Below are 22,999 nucleotides of genomic sequence, written 5' to 3'. Positions count from 1 at the left end.
GTAACGTTTCAGTATAACTTTTATTTTAAACAGGACAATATCAATGGGGAGCAATAAGAGGTCCAGGCCACTCGCCCCTGACAGCGAAGTCCGACATGAGTACTCCCGGGGTGCTCTCACAGATTTCTGAACTTAAAAAACTCCATAGTCAACCAGTGCCAGAAAAAATCGGTTGCGTGCCCACCCTACACGTGACCACCGCTACTTGAGCACCCCCAACGTCACCACCCCAACGTGACCACCCCCAACGTGACCACCACCCCGAAGTCACCACCTCCACGTGACCACCCCCAACGTGACCACCACCCCGAAGTCACCACCTCCACGTGACCACCCCCAACGTGACCACCACCCCTACGTCACCACCTCCACATGACCACCCTCCAACGTGACCACCCCCAACGTGACCAGCCCTACGTCACCACCTCTACGTGACCACGCCCAACGTGATCACCACCCCGAAGTCACCACCTCCACGTGACCACCCCCAACGTGACCACCACCCCTACGTCACCACCTCCACATGACCACCCTCCAACGTGACCACCCCCAACGTGACCAGCCCTACGTCACCACCTCTACGTGACCATGCCCAACGTGACCACTCTTACGTCACCATCCCTACGTGACAACCCCAACGTGACTACCCCAATGTGACCGCCCCCACGTGACGATCACCCCAACGTGAACACCCCGCACGGCCTGCTCAAGATTTTGAGTTGGGTGTCGTAGGGTCAGGAAGCTTTGCCACCCCCTAGTCTACACGTACATTGATATTTCGTAATAAAGTTCCCACTAGTGCATTTTTCCCATCTCTTAACATCCCGTTGTTGGTGGCAAAACCTCCCGACCCTACGACCCCGAACTCAAAAAGCCTGAGCAGGCCGTGCGGGGTGGTCACGTAGGGTTAGTCATGTTGGGGTGGTCTCTTAGCTGTGGTCATGTTGGGGTGGTCACGTTGGGGTGGTCACGTTGGGGTGGTCGTCACGTAGGGGTGGTGATATAGAGCTGGTCTACACATACATTGATGCTTCGTTATAAAGTTCCCACTTGCCCATCTCGAACTGTCCATGTTTTCAAAGTCGTCAAAAAAAAATCTCCTCCGGACACAATTCTGGCAAAGGTCCCCATTGACCGTCACATTTCCCAGCAAGTGACATTCAATTCGACCGTCCTGCTGTAAAACATTACAGCGAGCCTTCAGCGCAAATCGCGTACGACGTGCACACAGAAGTTGTGCAGCTCATAAAACGTGTTCCATAAAATATAAACATCATAGCTGTTGCTTTACAGTGGGCCGATGCGCCGTTATACACTTTTTTTTAATAACACGCGTCTCCTGTCATTCCCGTCGAGCCCAACCAATGAACATATGCCGTGGCACGCGCTACATCTATTCTCAAAAGCTTGCACCAAAGCCTATGGGGTTCTGGACTCCACAATCTCTTGTCTAAATCTCCATTCTGCAATCTCCACTCTCCATCAACGCGTACAGTAAACTTAATTCCACCGTGACTCCTGCCCTTGACTTTACCTCCCCGGCACCTCCGATTGTGCATGGCTGGCTACGTACGGTGCGAAAAAAGTTCAACATATATACATACATCTCTCTAGAACGAGTGACCACTGGGGCATGTCAGGTGTTACAGATAAAGGCCTTCACGATAGCCAGGAGATGGCAGTGCTAAGTGTCCCCCCCCCTTTACCCCACTTCATATGTATGGGATTTCTGTAGGTTTTCTAGCTTCCTCCCATATGCCAATCAATCGTTGATTTTATTGGAGTGGTAGTGATTGTCTGGCATGATCCCACCTGAAAAGCCAGACCCTCCCCTCACCCTGAAAATAAAAACGTGTCTTGAGACTCATTGAGGATCTCTTGCATAAATCATTGCCATCTTTTAAATGTTTTATATAGTGCCCGATACCTGGAAACAATTCCATAATCACAAAATACACAGGACCACTATTCTGTTCATATAAAATACACTAACCCAAATGATGATTATGTTGTTAATGTTACATTCGTGATTACCAGGTTAATTTGTGATTATCAGGTTAATTTGCAATCATTGGGTTCATTCGAGATCATGAGGTTCATTTGTTTTTATCAGGCACATTTGTGATGATCAGGTTCTCACGCTGTAATTTTGCTGCTGTGGGATTGACCACATAAAAGATTACATCCCCCCCCCCCCACCTACACTATAAATCCACAAATGACAGACAAATAGAACGTCTACCTCATGAAATCACCAGGGCAGGGTGCTACCTGAGACAATCACTTCAAATCCTGGCCAGCCTGATCTCAATCCCATTATCTCCCTAGCCGTGGTAAACTGATGAAACACACCACTAGGTCAGCATCACAGGGCGGGTGGTCGGCAGTCGTTATTTCATGCGGAAATTGATCCCTGCCGCAGGAATGAGGAATCTCCACCACTGGGCTCGAACCACCAATGGAGATAAGCACTAGAAAAAAATGGGGGGAGGGGGGGGGCCGTGACGACTGTGACACTGACCCCAAACCCTTAGGAAGCAGAACCCCCTATGAGAATTGACTTATCTGCCGGAAAGTTAAACATTCTCCCCCCCACTCCCCCCAACTAATTGTGCATAATCGCTTCCTAAGAAATATTGTAAACAAACTTCCAGGGCCAGTGATTTCAGGGTAAACAGTGGCACGATGCTATTCGGTCTGGGGGAGTTTAGTTAAATGACCCCACCGCGAAAATGGAGCGCCTGTCGGTGTAGTTTGGGGACAGCTACGCCCGGAGTTAGTTTGTCTTGATTGGCCAATGTCCATCCTAATCACTGTCGTTTCATCGAGGGGGGGGGGAGGCTGTAGGGGAGGGGGTCTCTCTTTGCCACGGAAGGTACCAATTATAATAAAGACTCAGCTGAATCAGGTTTTCTTTGGTTTCTTATCTCGTTTTGAAATGACACGTTGTGTATCATGACAATACTTAAACATTAATGTCAAAAATCATTTGCTTGAACCAAGATTACGATTTTTTCTATTAAAATCTGGCCATTTGGCATGAAAACAATGCCAAGCTCACAAGAAGGTAGGTAGTTAAAAGTTAAAATCCCGGTCGGCGGTTAACTCGGCCCATTATTCCTTCCAAGTTGTACAGAGAAATTAGTTACCAATGTGAGAAGTCTACAGCGGTTGTTCTTTGGCAAGTCTGATCCCCGTCAGAGGAATGTTCCTTTTATACCACTGGCTTATGGCCATCAGCAGTAATGAGCAACACTTAACACGATATTCGTGGCAAACATATCTGGTTGCCGGCATACATCTTGCGGCCATTCAACATATATTTTTGTTATTAGTCACTCGCACGGGCCGCAAATGATCTCCTTGTGGGACACGAAGACTTGAAAACATTGCCCTTCTCTCACTAGGACCATGGTTAACTCTCTCTTTTCCATGAAACCGGCAGGCCCTTGTCTCACCCACACTGCATTCAACCACCGGCAAAGCCGCGGGTGAAAACACTTTCCCGTCGACTTTTTTCATGAGCAACAACCTTACGCTATATTTGTGGCAAACAAATCTGGTCGTCGATATCGCCTTTGCGGCTCTTGTCAAGTTTTCTAGCCGTTCTCGACGCTTAGAAGTGACATTAACGTGTTTGTTTATCTTATCAACCACCTGCAACTGCAGAGGTGAAAATGCTTTTCTGTCGACTTTTTTTTTTTAAATCTCAACCCTCGCACTGTTCCCACTTTAGAATCCCCCGGGGGGTGGGTGGGTAGGTGGGTGGAGGGGGCAGGAGCAGACACAATGGGCTTCGGCCGTGGTGCATCGTACACGATTGCATTGCGATTTGTGACGATAGGCGCGGGCGCAAAAGTCGAACCCCCGCAAGCGAGGGAGTCCCCGTGAATCACTGCTCTTAAGACGCTGCGTGCGAGCGAGTCTTTGGCCAACACCTTAACACAAGCTCGGCGCACTCGGTAAAGAGTGTAAAGCTGCGCCCCCCGTGGACCAGGGGAATTGTGTGACCTGCAAAGTGCGAAATGTGAAAAAGCCATTCTTCTATCGCCGTTTAATGCACAGAGTTACGAGAACGGCTACCCAAATGTCCATCGGCTGCCGGACGAGGGCCTCCCCACGTTGTCCACGGATCGTGAGGGTTCTTGTCTGATCATGCTCCGCCACGCTGGTTGAGTGCTGGTTGGTGAGGTTTGTCAGGGGGGGGGGGGGGTAAATACGTGGAAGCATAGACATACGGTACAGCAAAACTGCCCCCCTATATTGACAACATAGCCCCCCAGTAGACTACATCACCCACCTCCGTGATGCAGGGTGGTGGATCATTCCAGAGCTATCCAGGATTAAGTCTGCATAGCTTCTAAAATGTACTGATTTTTTTTAAAACAAACTGAAGTCCTTAAGGAAGGATATTACATATACAGTACACGTGCTAATCTTGTCCGCACTGAATTAACCGTTCACGATCCCCGATGGGAGGATGTCTCAACGTGCATGTTAAGCCAACGGGCGAAATTCGTCATCTTACCTTAATCACCGTCCGAAAGCTACGAATCCAAGGCATCTTGCCGAAAGTAAACATATGCATGTAAAAGAAAAAAAAGCGGCTTAGAATCCACGTGTACGAACATCTATGAAGAGTGGATCACGCCTGTCACGGAGCGTCAAGGTAGGTCCGCCGAGCACATTTCGCCGGGCATTAATAGCGGCGTGGACTCCGTTGCGTTGCAAAGCACACACCTGGCACGTTTGTTTTCACTTTAGGGTCTGAAATTAATTCAAACGGTAACAAGAATTATTGTCCCGCCCCGGGGAGCGGCGTTCGCTGAGAGAGAGAGAACACAATTTCAAAACCGCCGCGGCGTTTCGGAGAGTGCCAAAAACCGTCGTGGCAATATCAAAAAAAATGCCCCCGGCGCGCACGCGCACTTCAAATGTGTCGGCGTTAGAAATCACTTTACGAATGCATCTCACGCTTAAAAAAAGATGCGCATGCCGTTTAAGGCGAAGCAAAGCTGGGTGATCGGTGTACTATTTTGTGCCAACAACGGCATGGGGGGGGGCTGATCTCCTGCTTTTGATTTTGGTGTGGTATGGGACCAAAAATAGGGCTTCACTGAAACAGTGGGTTCGTTTGCCGAACAAGACGCCAGCCATTGACCCTTTCATAATCGGATTCCACTTCGGAATTAAGTGACGGGAAATGAGGGCGAGCCCAGAGCGATTGAAACTGGCTTAGAACTTCTGTTGTGACTTGGCTGGATTCTTAATAAACGCACCACATTATACATATAAACGAGACTATTTGAATTTTTACCAGCTAAAGCTCACTGAGCTATGTAGCTCTTTTTTTAGAAGTGACATGGCTATCACAAATGATAGCTCAACCGAAGTGGCTTATCACGTGGAAATGAATAGCAGCCAAATACTCTAAATGCACGTTGATTCTAAATGTGATGGGAAAAACCTAAAGGACCTGGAGCTATATCCACGCGACCACGGGGAGAGCACGCAGACTCCAAATATACAGGTGTCATCGTGGTCAGGATCGAACCCACGACCTTCTGCATACCAGGCATAGTAGTTAACATCTCCTAGCCACCGTGGCGTATTCAATTTGGCGGCTTAGTTTTGATGCATTCCAGCGAAAGCAATTGCTATTGTTTAAGTCACCGTCCAACAAAGACACATTGCAGGGCACTTAAGGGTGCAACAAGAAGTTATGTAATTCTAGGTTTGAAGCTTTCGTGACTGCAAGGATCCCATACGCTTTGGTTCTATTCGGTAAAGTCACGTAGGTAAAAAAAAATAAAACAACAAAAATCACGACGTTTCGGCCACAACACAAGCGGCCTTCATCTGGTGAAGGGACCAACCTGTCCAGCGTTCACTCCAACGCTGTCCGCTGGACAGGTTGGTCCCTTCACCTGATGAAGGCCGCTTGTGTTGTGGCCGAAACGTCGTGATTTTTGTTGTTTTAATTTTTTACCCACGTGACTTTACCGAATAGAACCAAAGAGTAAAGTTCAGTGATGTCATCTTTACCCGAGTCAACCCTCTGCAAAGAGACCCCTCCCCCCCATCCCCCCTCTTGCACTCTCATCACTTGATGCCGTTACAAACTGGAATTGCCTTCACAACGTCAACACCACGGTTATATTCACAATTGAGAAGGGGATTAAACCCCAACCCCCCCACCCCCCCAAAAAAAGTATGGAGTTGTCCATTGTGCATTTGAAACGGTCCAATGGGATGCACTATTGTGAAATAAATAATGACGTAATACTGTCTAGGTCAATGATGCAGTCTTACTAATGTACCCCATCACATTTGATCATTTTAAATAAGACTCGGTGCTTGCTACAGGCTCGATACAATTTAGGATGCACCGCGCTTTAACGTCTCACTCGATACCGGCTTGGAGTTCGGATTATCGGCGTACGGCACTACCACTAGAGTGCAAGGCAGGCTAACAATCCGATATTATGGTACCCTACGCCCACACTGTTCCGGCTGAAATTAAGCACCGATGACACACATCGTAGGTGGCCCCGTGATCTTTACAAGTGAGGGAGGGGGGCTACGTGACCCCCGCACTGTGCTCTTAGAGGGAGGGGTTTGCCGTGGAGGTCTTCAATGATCGTCCCTCGCGAGCGTTAAGTGAAAACCAAAACGTCTGGCTAAGGGTGTAAGTTCGATTCCCTGCCTTGGATTACAAAGTGGCCCCTTTTCTAAGAGTCAAAAAATCACAACACGTTTTTGTTTGTGCATAATTGCCACGTATTCACATTGGATAAGTATTCATGAAGACAAACAAAATTAATGTCGCGTATAATAAACGGACCAACTCCGCTAGCCTATTTTATCCGAATAGGGCTCCGTCCCTTCCCACACAGTCAAGCGGAATGAAAAGGTATACAGTTAACGGCTCTTTATGGCATCTCTCGTCCGGAATTGCTATCGATCGCCGGAAACTCTTCAAAACGATGAAACCCGAATGTCTCCAAATGAAATCGCGTCCTTTGACTCTCCACTTTTTTTTTACATGATAAGCATTTTAAATTTAAAACAAGGCAGGTAAATATTGCGAGCAATTTCTCTGAAATCCATTATACAAGAGGCCCATTTGTGATGCTGTAACGTTCCAAAGCATTGACATCCCACAAATGCATGGATTCTGGCCAAGTCTCGCATTACATTTTGGCAGTAGCATCAAACAGTGTTCCACGGAGATCCTGATAGATTGTTTACAGAGGAGCCATAACACAGCATCTAATGTGGAGTCTTGACAGATATACCACCCACCATATACGCAGCCTGTACATTTTCAATAACCTTCAAAAGGGACATTGCTAAGCTGCATTGCTGCCTACAAGGCATATATCCATACCGTTTGACTATACAATTTTTTCGGCATCAATAGCACCATCCACAGGAGTCTTCATATTCATTAAATTTAGCTAAATCTATTTTCAACACGGAACATAATTGCACCACGGTGCAACCATGATTTCAATTTGGCACCGCACCACATAACCTACTGTTTTCAACAGTACAAACCCTGGCAAACGTGTAATGGAGTTAAATAACTCACAGCCAAGTAAGAAGCAAGCGTGTTCAATTAACACAACTCGCCGCCATAAGCATGCGGTGCTGGTGAACGCTGGTCATAAAATTCAATATTGCTACGGCAGAGGCAAATCCGTCGAAAGGCCAACAAATGTTGACTTCTCCACAAAGCGGTACTCATTCTATTGACCCCGGAGGGATGATGGGCAGTGTGAACTGGCAACCAGGATTGCAATGCTGTGCAGTGGTTGGTCATTCAACTGGTGGCGTGGAAGATGGCAGCCTTCGCGAAGGCCCCACTCTGTTCGGTGAGAGATCGTGACTAAAGGCGTCGTCGTCATCAACGCGGCGACCACAACGTCGATCGACGATTTCCCTGCCTCCAGAGCAAGAGCTGATTCAATCCGGCCATCGGGTGGGCGCTCCGTCAAAAGGGCCACACAATCGCAAGGTTGTGAGCCTCGAAGCATTGTGAGCTGTTGAAGTGCCCCGCCGGCACGCCTCTTGAGCAGGAGTGCCTGACCCATGTGAACCAGAATATCAAGCGTAGTTGTGTACACTGCACGTGAAGGCTGTGCAATTTCAAAGCGCAGTCAGATGTGAATGCACACACGTTGGGAGGGCTGGAGGACAATTTTATCAGAACGATTTGCTTTTTAAGATGGCAACATTTTAATGGTATATATTTAATGGCGGAGCCAGGATTTTCAGGTAGGGGGGCAACCACTCCAGCAATGAAACATTATAGTTGTTATATGACTCGTGTGCGGCGATGGCGCAGACATCGATCGAGGGTTGAATTCGAACCGCGTTGTGTGATCGGCATCGCGCTCGCTGAAGGTGAATGCCTTCAGGGAAGTCGTGGACTGTAAACGCAACTGCGCACAATTCTGTGAGTCACTTATAACTGCTTTGCAGTTACTTATTGACAATTATAGACTCAGACTATTGTCCTATCATCTCAGAGTCCCTGGCACGTAATGATATGCTACACAGTGGCAGTGGGGGTCGCAAAATGCCAATTTATTACTAACTAGCTTTACTACCCGGCTTCGCCCGGGACTTGGATTCACCACGCCCGGCCGCCTTTGTCTCCCCAGTGGCGATGTTCACGCACCACACCAGTTACTCGTTTGAGGCTGAGTCGACCTAGGGGAGGCCCAGGACCGGTTCATATAATCGTCACTGGTGGTGGCCGTGAGCGGGAATCAAACTCGGGTCGCCGGATTCGTAGCGCGGCGCGCGAACAGCTACACTACCGCTCCAAAGACAAACATCCCCCATATAGCTTTAACAGACTGGAGGGGCAAGTGCTGTTAGCGAGCACCTATGAAGGCCGGAACGGTACACGAGGGGGTGGGTGGCCAGCACCACTCCCGACCGCCTTTGTCTCCCCAGTGGTGATGATGACACACCACACCAGTTGCTCGTTTGAGGCTGAGTCGCGCTAACCACTACACTACAATGCGTTACGTTTCCACATGCGCGGGTCACGTGACAGATTTGACGTCACAGCTCACTTGCCGTGCAAAAAATAAATGCATTATTGAGCTCCCCCCCCCAAAAAAGTGTATTTTTATAATTGTTGCATGGTGTACAGTCTGGAAAGTACCCACGTGGCAAATTTCAAGTTTGTTGCATGTCGGGAAGTACGCTAAACATTTTGAACAGACACACATATTCCCAACTTTGCCTTTAATATATATGGAGGTAAACCCCAATGATCCGATCGAAATTAGGGATTTCGATTAGATCATTCGGGGGGCACGTGCCACTCCCCCCCCCCCCCCCCCCACTGGCTCTGCCAGTGTATATACTTGATATGCGCCACAGTGGGGAGATGTTGCCTGGTACGCAGAAGGTCGTGGGTTCGATTCAGACCCTGACGCCTGAGTATTTGGAGATTGCGTGTTCTCCCCTCAGTCGTGTGGATTTTTCTCTGGGTCCTCCGTTTTCCCCCCCTCCACATTTTGAATCAACACGCGTTTATATAATTTGACAATACATTTCCAAGTAATGAGCCACTTTGTTGAGCTATCATTTGTCGCAATGTCGCTTCTTAAAAATAGCTACATAGCTCAGTTGGCCTTACCTGGTACAATAACAAAAAATAGTTTATATTTTTCGTTTTGGAATAATTTCCAAGACACCTCTTCCTTTCCTTGCTCAATAATTTGATGCGAAAGTAAAAAAAAATGAATGTGCGACTTCAAGATTGACGGACGCACGCCACACCCACCTGAGGAACGGCACCGCCCTTCGGCCGAGGCGATTTTTTGGCGGGAACAATTCACGCGTCGCCTCGGCTTTTTTTGTTTTGTTAGGAATGAATGTCGCTCCGGATGGAAACGTTCATCCTTAACATTTTTTTTCTTAAAGTCCGCTCAGTCCTCATGGTCCTAAACACCCCTGTAATGTATTCCTTCCCCTCATAAAAGCCGCTTTCGGAAATATATCCCAGCAGATACCACTTAGAAACGTTTGCCAGAGGATTACTGCCATTTGCCAAGTGCGGTCATGGGCTAATGTGGCGTTATGGCGAAGATCGCAAGGTGAGTGCCTATTGAAAGTTACACCGCGGAAATGTATTTTGGCACAAATAAAAAACGGACAAAAAAATCTCTACAAGGCAAGTCCCTTTTTTCTAACTTTGAAGAGATCATGTTGTTTATATATGTATAAAAATATAAAAACCACGATAGAAATTTACAAAAATAACAGATGTTACAATAGGATGGTGCAACTTGCATTTCAGCACTGTGGAGGCGAAGGTTTGGCAGATCACGCAAATGTTGAGAAACCCTTCCTATGGGCATCGAGGAGGAACCACACTGTTGTATATCAGGGTATTGAAAATTTGAATGAAAATATTGAAATGTAAAAGTAATTCAAAAAAAATGTGTAATAATGCGCATAAATTATGCTAATTCGAGAGATAAACGTATGAATTTATGCAAACATGTGTGATTGTGCCAATGTGAGCCGTTATGATAATTAGGCCCCGCCTCGCTGACGAGGGTCGTATCATCAATCGGGATCACACAATTAATCGTGTGGAGTTATGCAGGTGTGCTGTAAGTATGCCAGGTTAAACTCGGCTTTGTTGTCTTGGTTCGTATTATCGATCGGTATAATACAATTATTCTCGCTTTAACATTTACTGATTATGTATTAGTGTGTTTATATCAGGTCTCCAAGTTCAAATCTCAACGCAGGATACAGTTCTTATAAATAAGATTATTACGCATGAACTCAGGAAAGACACACTCAAACACTTCTGTGTTAAGCAATTTTAGTTTCTAAACAAAACCTTAACACTTCTAATATGAGACTTATTATGCTTGGAATTACCAACACAGTACTCCAGGAGAAGTTCCCTTCATTGATCCATACATTTAACCCACAATGGTCACGTTGTTAATTGGGTAACAGATCAATTGAATATTTCCTCAGTGTAACACGAGCATATAGGGCGACAGGAAACAAAATTTCTTAAAAATTCATGCAACAATTTTCATACGAAGGCAATAAAAAACATGTCCTGAAGGCAAAGTATACGGTAATTAATTCATGAGCAAGACTACGTAATTGCGAAAAGTCTTGGAGCAAGGGTATGTGGCAATACGCCTACTTAAGCAAATACCCATCGATTACTAAGGCTTCATGGATTCATACATTTAACCTTCAATGATCACTTTTGTTAATTGGGTAACAGAACAAAGGAATACTACAGAGTAACACGAGCATATACGGAAAATAGGAATAAAAAGTCCTTAAAAATTCATCCGACGATATTCATGAACAGGCGATAAAAACAATAGTTATACCCCAAAGGGGCAAATATACGTCAATAGATTCATCGGCACGATTATATAATTAACGAGATGTCTTGGAATAAGGGTGTGTGGCAGTACGTGCTCTCTCATGGGAGATCCTTATCTTTGGCTAAGCGTTTAATTAATTCGTGGACAAGATTGTATGATAAAGAAACCGGTTTAACACAATATTCTCTCTGTGAGCGTATAGCTTCGTGACGAAAGTTTCAAAAGTTTAATTGGTATCGATGGATCTATTGGTAATTATGCAGTTGGAAGTAAAATAGAAAAAAATAATGCCTTCACGGCCAGCTGATGGTTCATGTACTTGATAATTAGGCTTCTTATTAATGATTCGTGTATGTGTTGAGTGGTATGAATTGGGTTGAGTGGGAATGTATTCTGGATCAATTATTTGCGTCAAGAAGATGCCAGGTGATGCGGTGGCAGTGTGAGTATCATACGGATAGCTGGATTTTCTTTCTTTCACACGGGCGGCCGGAGTTCGGCCCACAGCTGGTTGGACGAGTTGGCACGGCGCTCACCGTCGGGCGCAATGATCCGTCTTCAGATAGCGCCCGCAGCTCGTCCGCTGGCAGTTGACACCCTTGCTCACGGGCGGCTGGTAGGCTCTTTACCCTGCTGGATGAGCCGAGTCGGCACAACACTTGACCGCTGGCAGCTGGCACCCTTGTTTTGGTTGCGCTGGTTGCGCGCTCTCTCCTGCTGGACGATTGCTTTCGCAGCTCGTCCGCTGCGGTTGGTCCTCTGCGAAGCTCGCTTGGTCGATGCTTGGCGCTTTCCACCCTTTCTCGAAGTGGATTTCTTGACGCTGGCAATACTTTCAGCCACACTCTGTCTGCCCAGGCCGAACTCTGCGCAGAGCATCACCTCGCCCCTCTTCTCTGCGATGCACCACACGCATTGTTGATGTCGATGCCATGCCCCGGGGCTGGCTTGCTGTCCTCTTCCGAGCTGATGGTCGCCGTCTTCTGCCGCAGGTCGCTGTGATGATTCAATGCTCGCGGGTCTCTCTTTTTATGCCAAATTTTCTCCCTTTGGCTCCGCCTTCTCACAAAGGACCGGATCTCTCTTTGATCTCGCTCTGTGTGGTGGGGGGTGGATTGTCGTGTGTCCGTGTGTGTGTGTTTGTCATTTATTGAGGTAATATTAGTTTCATCAAGGCATGGTCCCCTGTCGCCTTCCTCTGCCATCCTGCCATCGAAAGGAAACAGATGCTCCGAGTGTGTCCTTCTGTCCCACCCTCTGCACTAATTACTGGAAGGAGGGAGTTGCCCCCTCCAGTCGAGTCCTCTGCCCCCTCCTCTTGCTTTGGTGTGACATTTTTCGGCTCGCACAACGGGTGTGTTGAGGCTTTGAAGTTTAAACATTTATTTTACCTCATAGTTTGAAACCGTACCACTTGCAGTTATGATTCTGTATGTGACTCAAGGTTTGTCGTAGTAGTGTTTCCATCGTGGTGTTTGATTTTTATTTTTAAGAGATGTTCTCTGCCTGCGTATGCAAATTCTTATCGCGTGCTGCGGGAAGACAAAGACGGCCGGGAGGCTCCCTTTCTCTCTGGCTGGCCCTCGGTTTAATACTGCACAAATATCATTTGGTCTATGTTTCCCAAGACCTGCGATTCATTGTCATCACGACGCATTTCCTAGGGTTTATTAATTTTCGTCCCCCCGTCTGTATCCGGGGATTGGTGCTGTTATGCTTGAGATATTATTTATTTTATTTTATTTTTGGATGTCCTGAGTTTAAGAGGTAACTTTCTTGACTGTTGGAATTCATATTCCTTGGTTTTTGTAAGGTCATGTAACGGCAAGATGTAATATAATTTAAGGTGGATAACGTTAGCATTAATGTTATGTGTGACCCGCTATGTGGATTGTAGTCTGGTTTTATTGTACTTCTGTTAACTAAAACTTGTCTGCCCGGTTTTCGCTCTTTGGGAAGCTGCGAGGCTTTGAGGAATCCCCCCCCCCTTTCCTCTTTGGTTCTCCTTCTCACAACGGACCGGATCTCTCTTTGATCTCGCTCTGTGTGGTGGGGGATGGATTGTCGTTTATCCGTGTGTGTGTGTGTGTCATTTATTAAGTCACCGCACATCCGTGGGCACGGATGGCCCCTGCGATCAAGAGTAATTTCCCTCGCTCTGGCGTTAAATTATTTTTCTCTCCCATGCTGCGGGAAGACAAAGGCGGCCGGGAGGCTCTCTTTCTCTCTGGGACACATTTATCTTGGTCACGTGATTGACCTATCTCGCCTCATCTCTTCCGGCTGGCTCTCAGTTTAACACTGCACAAATACTATTTGGTTTATGTTTCCCAAGATTTGTGATTTAACACCGTCATCACGACGCACTTCTTAGGGTTTATTAATTTTCATCCCCCCGTCTGTATCCGGGGATCGGTGCTGTTATGCTTGAGTTGTTCTTTACTTTAATTAAATTTTTGATGTCCTGAGTTTAAGAGGTAAGCTTCTTGACTGTTGGAATTCATATTCCTTGGTTTTGTAAGGTCATGTAATGGCAAGATGTAATGTAATTTAAGGTGAATAACGTTAGTGTTAATATTATGTATGTGAAGTAATAACCCGCTATGTAGATTGTAGTTTGTTTTTTCTTAGTGAGTGTGTGGATTCTTTATGATGTCGACTCATTTGTTGCTAAGTTCTGAACTTTAATCGTTGCATTAATAGCAACGAAGGGGAAAATTGTTTTAGAACTCGCCTGTGCGTGGCGTCTGACTGTCTGGGAGTTCCAAGATGAAGTCTTTGAAGCCTGGAATAACCCTCAGGCTTCGTTAGTAATTTCCCCCCCCCCCCTTTTTTTCCTCTTTGAATTGGTATATTACTTTTTATTGTTTATCTCCTGGTGGCCTGTTGTGTGTGAGGGGAGGGGGGGGTCTGTATCCCCCCTTTTGCCCCGGAGTTTATTATTTATGACCTTTTACGACCTCCATCTGCTTGGCTTCTGGGTGTTGGTTCTTGTCGGTTTGAGGGTGTTTATTTATTTATCGATTATTATTAAAACAATATCGGCGAATATTATTAATATCAATTTTGGAAAAAAGGCCTATATATACAACAACACTGGCTCGCCAGGAGAAAGCGACGTGGCACATGCAGACTAATATCATCTGCCACTTCAGTGTATGATAGAGCAGCATTCTCCGTTGTAAGGCCTGCGGGCTACTGGTGACCCCTGGTGGCCTTTAGTACGGCCCCTGACGTGCGCCCCCTGACAATACACAACGAGTGAAGACACCACCCATCATCATCGTGCCGCTGTCAAACCTCAATGGTCTCAAATGTGTGGCGGCCCTCAAGCTGATGGTGTCTTATTGGCGAAAGTGGCCTCCCCCTGCAAATTGGTGAAGGGATACAGCGTTGACTCCACGCACGTGTGGGGGTGTGTCCGGGTGCTCCAGTTTCCTCCCACGTGTGCACGCACACTCACTGATCGTCTGCAAACACCTTCATATATACTGGACCTCAAAGCTCGGGCAATTGTTGGTGCCGCCCTCGCCGCCTGGCCGCCGCCTTCCTGCTCGTCCGTGGTTCCTCCTCGCGACTCTGAATCGTCGCCCTCCCTCTTCGGGAGCGCGAGTGAATACCGTGCACGGGGCGTTACGAGTTACGAGCTGAAATTACCATCGCCATTATTATTACTATTAAAAAACGCTTGTTAAGTACACAAACGATATGATCGTGGCTCTTCTGGCGGAAAGCAAAGGGAGATTAAGTCGGTGGGGGGAGGGGGGGGGGGCTGGAGCAAGAAGGGTCCTAAAGGCCCTTGGGGCACCAGGCTCTTGAATCAATGGGGCTAGAAACGGGCCGTGATGGGTTTAGCACGGCTCGAACCCGATTCCCCCAATGGTTGTGGAATCGCAGAATTAGCCGGTGGTGTGGTTAGAGCACTTTGGACACGGTCTGGCGGGTCGACTAAGTACATTGTTCCTCCGGGATCGATAATATAAATACAGTAGCACCGTCAACAGTGGTTGTCCCGTGGATTGACTCTCCCACCATGGGAATATGAAATTTCCACCAATGGTCCAGGGCCCACCAGTGCATTTCGATCAGGGAGACTGAGTGCTTTACATTTGAGCTATAACAATAAAATATCTCGTTCTTCCTTAGTTTGGTGAAGAGAGCCCTACTGTTTGTATTTTTCTGTTATAGATAAGGGTCATTGCCCAAAACGTTGCCTTTTATATATATTTTTACTCTTAACGCCACAGTGTTTAATTGAAAAATCTGTTGAGTTGATGTCATCGTTTGTTGTGTTGCAAGGATCGTCACATATTCGAGAAAGCCACCCCACGCAATAATGTTGTCATGGTATATTGTTTGAGGCAGTCATTGCTAAATAGTACGTTAATGTAAGGCGTGGAGCCCGGACGACGTATGTGTTCTTGTGCAGTATATTTGTATATACACAAGCCCACAATACATCTGATAGTTGCATTGTGGTGGCAAGATGTTATCTCCCTCTCCTGGTTTGCAGGAGGTCGCGGGTTCGCTCCTGACCCTGAAGCCTGTATATTTGCAGTTTCCGTGTTCTCCCCGTGGTCACGCGGATTTTTCTCCAGGGTCCTCTGGCTTTTAAAACGACAAAATATATCTATAAGGGCATATAAAAAGTCAACTTCTTCCCTCGTATTTCACATAGCATCGGCTAGTGCTCATCTCCACTCGGTGTTCCTGAGACAATGGCAACAATTCCACATTCCTATGGAAGGGCCGATGGACATACCCCGGTGCATAAAAATTTACAATCACCTCTTTGCAATCCAGTTTGATCGTACTGCATCAAGAGCAACACAAACCGCAGTCGGACCACAGTATTGTCAACGTGGAGTTAATAAACTGCGGGGTGCATCATTGCGGTGTATTTGATCAGCATCTGCGTGGGAAAAACAAAAACCCCTCCTCAAGCCTTGGTGGTCGTTCTTTACGATGGGCCGCTCTGAAACCCGAGCCTGCGCCTGACCTGCCCAAGGGTGAACGCCGAGCGCCTGCCTCGTCCGCAGTGCGAGCTCTGTACAAATATTCCATTTTCCCCGAGTCGGGAGATGATCAGTGCAGCTCTCCGACAGTGTGACATAAGAACATCAAAGTGTCTCTGTGCTCAATAGTGGGAGGTGGTGGGGGGGGGGGGATGTATTTAAAAGAGTCCAGGAATTGCCAGTGCTTTCCTCTAATTTTTTTTTTACCAATACCAACACCAAACCAATTCTGATACAAAAGTAAAGTCACGCATTGTGGTGTCCCAAATGTAATTCCCTATCCACACACTTGGGTTTATTATATTCAAACATCTTCGACTGTTCAATGCCCAGCATTTAAACGCGCTGCTGTTGGGAGTACAATTGGCTATTGCTACAAGGTAGTGAAAACACCCAATGTGCCTTTATCTGAATGTGAGCTAAACAAGGCAAAGGCGCAGCCCTGCAATTTCTTGCTCTCTACGCCACTGCTGGCGAAAGGGCCTCCACTTGTGGGGAGTCTTTCAGAGGGCATTTGGCCTACTCGTTGACACGAGCCGGACGTGTGGGAAGAGGTGGGAGTACACACGATTCTTACAGAACAAAGCGCGACCCTGCCCAATCGTTCACTGAATCAGCATCAGAATATTTATTTATACTGAGAGGAATCCGATGAGCTATAAAGCTCTTTTCCACCAATGTCCAGTAGGGGCACGGGGTCAGAACGTTACAACAACAAACAATACAAAAACACGATAGGTGTGCAAAGTATAGGAAAGGTAAACACATTTCTTTAAAAAATTATGCAAATAAAGCTAAACATTTTTAAAAATCTTATCAGGTAAAGCTCACCGAGGTATTAACTTATTTTTCAGAAGATCGGTAGCCTAGCGGTTAGCGCGCTGCACTACGAACCCGGCGACCCGAGTTCGATTCCTGCTCAACGCACAACACCGGCGACGATTATTTGAACCAGTCCTGGGCCTCCCCCTAGGTCGACTCGGCCTCAAATGTGAACCTGGTGCGGTGTGTAAATATCGCCACAGGCAGCCGGGCGTGGTGTTGGCCACCAACCTGCTCAAGCGCCGTGCCGGCCTTCATAGGTGCTACTCGCTAACAGCACTTGCCCCAACAATCTGTTGAGTCTATACGGGGGATCTTTGTCTGTTGTGTCCACACTGCCGGGTGGGCAGAAGTGGAGGGATTTAAGAAACGGGCACCATTGTCTCAGCTGTCGCGCCAAGAACATGAATCGCTGACGTGTGGATTGCAAGTCCGCTGCCCTAACCATTACACCATGGAAGCACCACAACAATATATTATCGGGTGGCACGGTGGTGGCACAAAGGTTGACACTTGTGACTGACCCGGCGCCTCTTTGTGTGGAGTTTGTATGTTCTCCCTCTCTTCTTCATCGGTTACCTCCAGGTTCTCCGGTTTCTTCCCGTGGGTACAATAACCCCCCCCCCCCACACTCAATGGGACTGGAATCGGCCAAAACATCCCAATGTAGAATAAACGCCTGAGAATTACTCAATTCGGATTGCATATCGTAATATCGGCCCCAACTGCAAAAACGTGGCATGGCCCTCCTGCAGTGGCGAGATGTCAACTGCCTCGCCTGTCATGCAGGAGGTCGTGGGTTCTTTCACGACCCTGACGCCTGCTGTATATTTGGAGTTTGCATGTTCTCGTTCCCCGTGGTTGTGTGGATTTATCTCCAGGTTTTTCACCCCACATTTAGAATCAACGTGTGTTCAGATTATTTGGCTGCTATGAATTTCCACATAAGCCACTTCGTTGAGCTATCATTTGTGGCCAGATCGCCTCTGAAAAAGAGCTATATAGCGCAGTGGGCCTTACCTGGTAAAATCAAAAGTGAAAAATAGTTAATTTTTTAAAAGGGTCCTGAGAGTCTGTGAGGCTTTCATGGGTAAACCTGTGTAAAAAAAGCAAACACAGCACTTCATTCCACACTCGCGCTGTGATTTGGTTATAAGCTATGGCTTTAATGACTTTTAATTGCAAGATGTTGCATGTATCGCTTGATTACAACAAACTGTTTCGTATGTATCTGACAACCTAACTAGTGCACGTTGGAGATATACGCTTTTATGAGAAAAAAAAACAGGCCTAGGGAATTGTGTTTTCATTATTATTTCGTGCTGTGCTTGACATCCCATTTGTGAGTGAATTATGTAGAATTCCAGGGGCACTGTGCTTCAGCGACACGGCGCTTCAACTCGGTCGCGTGGGTAAACTCGAGGCCTATTATCCCTTAACCCTTTCCCAGCCGTTCCGATTCGCACGTGCACATCATCTCAACGAAACCAGAAGTAGAAGCTGAAATAAAATTACTTTATCAGTACCGAGGCTCCCTACACAAGGCCATGCAGGAGGGAGTGTGGGGGCACAGTTTGGTGCTGGCTGCCGTAGAGTGCGGTCGTGTCACTGCTATTATCTGCGGTAACAATGTCTTTTAAAAACAACAACGGCGCCTCTCTAAAATAAATTGAACGGGACACCCGCCCTGCAACCTGCAGACATCTCGGAATGGGAAATGGTTACAAGGTTGCTAAAAATTAGTTATGCACTGCTGTTATGAGACGTTAACATTGGAGGCTTTGAAAAAGCAAATATTATGATTCATAATTAGTTTATTTTGGGTGAGAGCGTCGTGCAGGTTACAGTTATTCACGAACTTGCTATCTGCGATTTTGGCTCTCCGCAGATGGCATCTGGAACTGTACAACAGCTGCATCGAGAGAGAGAAAGAGAGAAAGTGATGAGATAAAGTAATGAACGAGAATGTGATGAGATAAAGTGACGAGAGATAAAGTGATGAGAGATAGAGTCATGAGGTGATTTTAATGTATTTAATAGCTTTTCATGTATTTATTTCAGGTAATTCATTATCCGCAAAATTTGCCGTTCACGAGCCTCTCCGGAATGGGGCCCTCGCGAATAATGAGGGAATACTGTATGTCGATTTTGTTTACTTCCTATTACCCTCCACCACCCGACAGAGCAAATCAATTCAATGTGTCACGTCATGGGCAATTCGGCCAATTAAAAGAGGCTCGACAGGAAGTCACGAGGGGGCGTTCAGGGACCGCCCACATGGCCCCAAGGGGCATGGCCTGGGCATGGCATGGGCACCACCCCCTCCCATCACATGGAGGGAATAAGTATAAAAAGTTAACTTACATTTTTGGGAGAATATTTCTGGGTTCTGTGCTGCCGCAGTGGAACGAGTTCAACTAAGTTCCGACTCGGAGCCAGGATGGTACTCCTGCGGTAATGATCAGCCACAATTGATTTTTGGTGTTCCAGCAAACCAGAGAAATGTTTAAAAATCAAGCAAAATATTGAAATTATTGTACAAAATATGGAAATTAATCTCCTACATTGGGACCACCAATAGGTATGGACGCCACACAATAGCTTATTTTGCTAAAGGAAATTCTCAGACTTGGCAATGTATGGGCAGTAGCATTAAGCACGGTCGTAACCGTACCGTGATTACGCTCTGAGAGCAACCGTCTTTACAAGTGAGAGTGGATGACGGCATCGCCTGAAAGCGATTGTGATTTCGCAGTAGGACAAATACGATGCATAGAACAGCCAAAGATGTATTTCCCTCCCTCTCCCGTAATGACGGAAAATAAGCAAAGAAAAAAACGCAATTCAAGTGAACCACGTTGAATACCTGCCGGTGCACGATTCCAGCAAGTCCAAAGATTATTGTGATGACATTAAGTTTACCCAGGAAAGTCTCACCCGAGCCTCAGGAGGGCCCTGCTAAGTTTTTTTTGCAGTAGGGGCGATAACTGCCATGTGTTTCCCAATTAAGTAATTTGAAAGTTACATATTTTTTTAGTTGTCAAATTTCAATCGTGGAGCCGTCATACAATGACCTCTTTTTCAAATGACATCACAGATGATCTCTAACGTCCGCTGGGAAGCGGCGTGTATTTTTTTTTATAAAGCCCTGGTATTAACTGGGGGCGGCCTGCCAGATTCGAACTGAGAACCTTGAAGAGAGTGGTGCATGTGCTTCCGCTGGTCCATGTCACTGGCTTTTGGATGGTGGATGGCTCGAACGGCACCAACGTCAGCACGAATGCGTCACATAATCAATCCCAATTACAGGAAACTACCGAAAGTTCACCGCAATGTACATCACTGGCGTTCGAGCGCGCGCGCGCGAGAGAGAGAGAGGTGTTCCTTGTTGATGGGGAAGCTGCTAAGGAGATGTGCTATCTAGTTCATGGGGGCGCATGGAGCCACTATGTCAGTATATTGAATGGGGAAGCCTCATCCGCTGACAGGCTGGGCAGCATTTCCCACAGCACAGGGCCATGTCCACACATCATTTAGTAACCCCAAAGCAAGCCGAGCAGGCTTTATCGGCAAGCCGTGGCACGGCGTGGAGCAGATGCATTAATTCAGCGTGCCTGCTTGGGCCCTTTGTCTTGCGGCTAATGCGATGCACGAATGTGAATGAACTGTGCTGGCTTGAGTCAACGTAGTAGGGACCACGTATATCATCATCATCATTATTATTGGCACCGCGGTACGAGCTCGCTGTTAAAATAGATACACAGGAGCCAACGTATCGGTGCTAACGAAATCGATGGTGACTGCGTGAAGGAAGGCCCCTCTTAAACGCACACGCCCGACAGCCAGTGTGCTTTTCCAATCCTCAAAGTGAACGCGAATCCGTCGCTGCGCGTTCGACAAAACAACGCCGAGCTATAAACGACGACGATGGTGGACAAGAGAGCTGGCCGAGGGCAGACATCGGGGATGGAAAAACAAACACAAGCATGCCGTCCACGTCAGAGCGGACGTCGACACAAAACAAGCGAGTCCTGCGTGCGCGTGTGGGCTACGACAACAATTTAATCCATGGATATCGCCAGAACGCACTGTATGTATAAAGCGGATGCACGGCGTTATGCACTCAGCACAGTCCCGCCAAACCAACCTTCCACCACCCCCCCACCGCCCCTCAATGATTCGAACGCGCAGCGTAGATAAATAATGCACATTCACATCCATTTCGCTCCCTGCGAGGTCAATGGCTTGTGAACAATGGGAACCACCGTAGGCTCGCACGTCGGACAAGACACAAAAATACCCCAACCCCACCCCCGAACAGATCGGAACCCCGGAGCCCCCGAAACCTGCACTCACCTTGCAATGCGATCTCGGGAAAAACGCAGCCATGGCACGGCATGCCAGCGGACGAGAGCCGGCTTACGTTTGCGTTGCACGCCGGAGGAGGAGCAGGAGGAAGAAGAACATGTGCTTCACGCGCGCGCTCACGCGCGTGCACGGCGCATGCCAAACGCGTGCTCACGCGCGCGCGCGCGGGACACCCGCATGACCCCGGCGTGCGTCCAGGGGGGGGGGGCAGGGCAAGGCCGGGGGCGGTGGCAGCGTGGTGCGAGAGGGCCCCGTGGGTCGTGTCTCGCCCGGGCTGCCACCCAACCTGTCCGTCGCCGAGATGCGCGGTGCCCGCTCCCGTGTTCCCACCCCTTCTTGTTTTAGTGTCTCGAGGACCGTGCGGTGGTGGCGTCGTTGCCGTATGAAGGGGAACACAAAGAGCCAAAGCGGTTGCCCTCCCCCCTCCGTCCGCCTTTTGTTCAAAGCGATGCTTGAGTTCACCCATTCACCCCAGGTTTAGTTTTTTAGTGACTGGGCAATTTGTTTTTTTATATTAAAAAAAGACGCTAAAAAAAGATTAGGTGAGGATAGTCTGGTGGCTCTGCGGGGATTCACCACAAGCGAGAGGGCACGCAAGGATGAGGACCTGGGTTGAAATCCAGGACTCACGTGCAATGTAAAACAGACTCGTTCCAGTAAGGAATTTAAGTCAAGGCAGAATTTCTACTTCCTTAAGCGAGCAAAGAGGTCTGGGGCAAATAAAGTAAATTCCACATTCTCATGGCAGGAGGTTTGTTTGTTCACTTTGGATTTCTGACACGATTGTTAACTCATATAAATATCGATTCTTAAGTTTACGATACGTGGAGTGAATTGTGTAAGATGTGACGTTCGACCAGCGAGAGGGCCCATGCAAACAGCAGGTGGCCACTACCATCCACCATAATGTAAACAAACAATTTTTTTTTTAAATACCGAACCGTGACCCTGAAACGCGATCCATTATGGGCAGTTACACTTCTGCTCACGTGACCTCTCCATTGTGAGCAAAGCGCTTAGACCGCATGCACCGTGTGGCCGGGTTTGCATGGAAATTTCCCAAACGTAAACAAAATACCAGCAACCGCGGTGACGTGCTGTAAAAAGGGGACCTTCCCGTCGAGTCTAATCCGTGACCACTCAAAAAAATCCGCGATGACAATTTATCGGTCTTTCGTGGAATTATAGGGAGTTTCTCAGCCGCTATCTGGAAAAAAATCCGCGTATCCAACATGTGGAAATACTCACGGATTTTGGGACTTTCTCCCCTCGCGGATTACAGGAGTTGTCGCGGTTGTCTGGAATTCGGCTTTACATCGCTTTTAGATATCGTGCGGTGGTAGTCCGAGCCCGTCTCTCGGCACTGTTGCAACACAAAGGCAAAGAGCGAGACAATCGCTG

General features: G+C 47.4%; 1 protein-coding gene across 5 annotated transcripts in view; it reads right to left on the bottom strand.

The window, feature by feature from the left end:
- LOC116952250 (uncharacterized) overlaps nt 1-22,999 on the bottom strand; it is a 285,282-nt gene that overhangs the window by 185,411 nt on the left and 76,872 nt on the right. The window contains exon 2 of one of the 5 annotated variants that reach the window (XM_076074171.1): nt 22,847-22,961. The exons of 3 other annotated variants lie outside the window; for them this stretch is intronic. Coding sequence is in view for 1 of the 2 variants with exons in the window: in XM_076074169.1 (XP_075930284.1) it covers nt 21,587-21,619 (33 nt within the window). In the remaining variant the exon portion in view is untranslated. Of the gene's footprint in view, nt 1-21,586; nt 22,817-22,846; nt 22,962-22,999 lie in introns of those variants that run through there. One more of the 5 variants, XM_076074169.1, reaches the window with a different exon arrangement.

Source organism: Petromyzon marinus, chromosome 46, assembly GCF_048934315.1.
Source record: "Petromyzon marinus isolate PM22_M1 ecotype Great Lakes invasive population chromosome 46, UKy_Petmar_22M1.pri1.0, whole genome shotgun sequence".
Taxonomy (NCBI): Eukaryota; Metazoa; Chordata; class Hyperoartia; order Petromyzontiformes; family Petromyzontidae; genus Petromyzon; species Petromyzon marinus.
Note: the sequence above shows the minus strand (reverse complement) of the source record. Positions and strands in the feature narration are given on the sequence as shown.